A 1,634-nucleotide genomic window follows, 5' to 3' on the forward strand; every position below is an offset into this window, starting at 1 on the left:
GTTTGCAACAAGTTCCAATCTCCAGAATCATTTGCGCACCCACACCGGAGAGAAGCCAATTGAGTGCACCTTGTGTGACAAAAAGTTTGCAACAAATTCAAATCTCCAAGTGCATCTGCGCACTCACACCGAAGAAAAGCCATTTGATTGCACCTTGTGTGTCAAAAAGTTTGCAACAAGTTCCAATCTCCAGAATCATTTGCGCACCCACACCGGAGAGAAGCCATTTGAGTGCACCTTGTGTGACAAAAAGTTTGCAACAAGTTCCTATCTCAAAGTGCATCTGCGCACTCACACCGAAGAAAAGCCGTTTGATTGTACCTTGTGTGACAAAAAGTTTGCGACAAATTCCTATCTCTTTAAGCATTTGCGCACTCACACCGAAGAAAAGCCATTTGATTGCACCTTGTGTGACAAAAAGTTTGCAAAAAGTTCCAGTCTCAAAGTGCATCTCCGCACTCACACCGGGGAGAGGCCATTTGAGTGCACCGTGTGTGACAAAACGTTCTCCGCGCGTGACAGTCTGCTGAGACACCAGCGTACCCACTTCGCTAATAGAAAGTAGACGTGTCATAGATATCGAAAAGACGTCTGAGGATAGACGCCTAGACGTCTAATGACCATCTACCATAGACGTCTAATAGATGTCTAATTTGGCCGCGAAAATGAGATCTTTTTGACGGCTAAGTGTAGACATGGAATAGAAGTATGCAATAAGAGGTCTTGTGGACGTGGACGTCCACGCTTCGATTCGTTTTTAGACGTTGAGTGGACGTAAATTAGATGTTAGAGATTTAACATTGGTGATCGTGCAGTCCTGTCAAAAGTGCTTTTTATCATTAAGATAAAACAAGTATCATCTTAACGGCGTTAGGTGTGAAACGTACGGAAACGTAGGCCCAACTGGATTTTAGAATTAGATGAGTTGATGTAGAGAACCGCGTGCCGATTCCCACCTTGGGTAGCAACTTGCGGCGGCCTATTCGCTCCAGCACCGGAGGGGTTTGTACAACACTCTTCAGGGTCTGCCACGACGATGTGTTTGTTTAGTATGTAATTTCATAAACTTATTCATCAATGTGAACTGCTTTGCTTTCCTGTATTTGTGCAGACGTGGCTATACGTTGTAGATAAACTTAAAAATCATTTGTAGCAACTATAAGCGGGAATTTTAATCGCACCTTCAAACCGCACTTACTCATATTAGCTATAAGTAAGCTGACTTATCACATTGTCATGCTATACTAAATTTGATGCAAATGTTACTCGTTTAGTTTACATGGGTAGTTTTAATGTACTGATTTCTGATTTCTTTAGTCCACTGTTTATAAATATTTATACAACGAGAAAAATAAAAACGATTAATATAAATGGGAAACCTCATTCAAAGTATGTCATTTCTAACATTTCGCTCAAAATAATGGAGCGAACCCCACTTTGCACGTTTACACTTTATCACATTCCGAGGCAAAGTATAAAGTAAAGGTTACAACCTAGGTTACAATCTATAAGCTTATAGTGAAAAGGTTGCATATCGTCGGCGATCTGGGTCATTCTTTAATTAATCAATTGCAAATGCAATGCAAATGTTCCAAATGATAACCTGCAAACAATAATAATGACAATAATAGTAA

General features: G+C 40.5%; 2 protein-coding genes across 2 annotated transcripts in view; both read left to right on the forward strand.

The window, feature by feature from the left end:
* The window catches only part of LOC113214399 (UDP-GlcNAc:betaGal beta-1,3-N-acetylglucosaminyltransferase 9), a 72,440-nt gene that overhangs the window by 11,303 nt on the left and 59,503 nt on the right, over nt 1–1,634 (forward strand). The gene's annotated exons all lie outside the window — the stretch shown is intronic.
* On the forward strand, nt 2–1,383 carry LOC113214776 (zinc finger protein 177-like; the record flags this gene model as incomplete). Its single annotated transcript, XM_052270004.1, has 1 exon — nt 2–1,383. A coding segment is annotated over one exon (564 nt), but the record flags the coding sequence as incomplete, so codon positions are not given.

The sequence above is a fragment of the Frankliniella occidentalis genome, unplaced genomic scaffold, assembly GCF_000697945.3.
Source record: "Frankliniella occidentalis isolate FOCC.00 unplaced genomic scaffold, Focc_3.1 Scaffold5, whole genome shotgun sequence".
Classification (NCBI taxonomy): domain Eukaryota; kingdom Metazoa; phylum Arthropoda; class Insecta; order Thysanoptera; family Thripidae; genus Frankliniella; species Frankliniella occidentalis.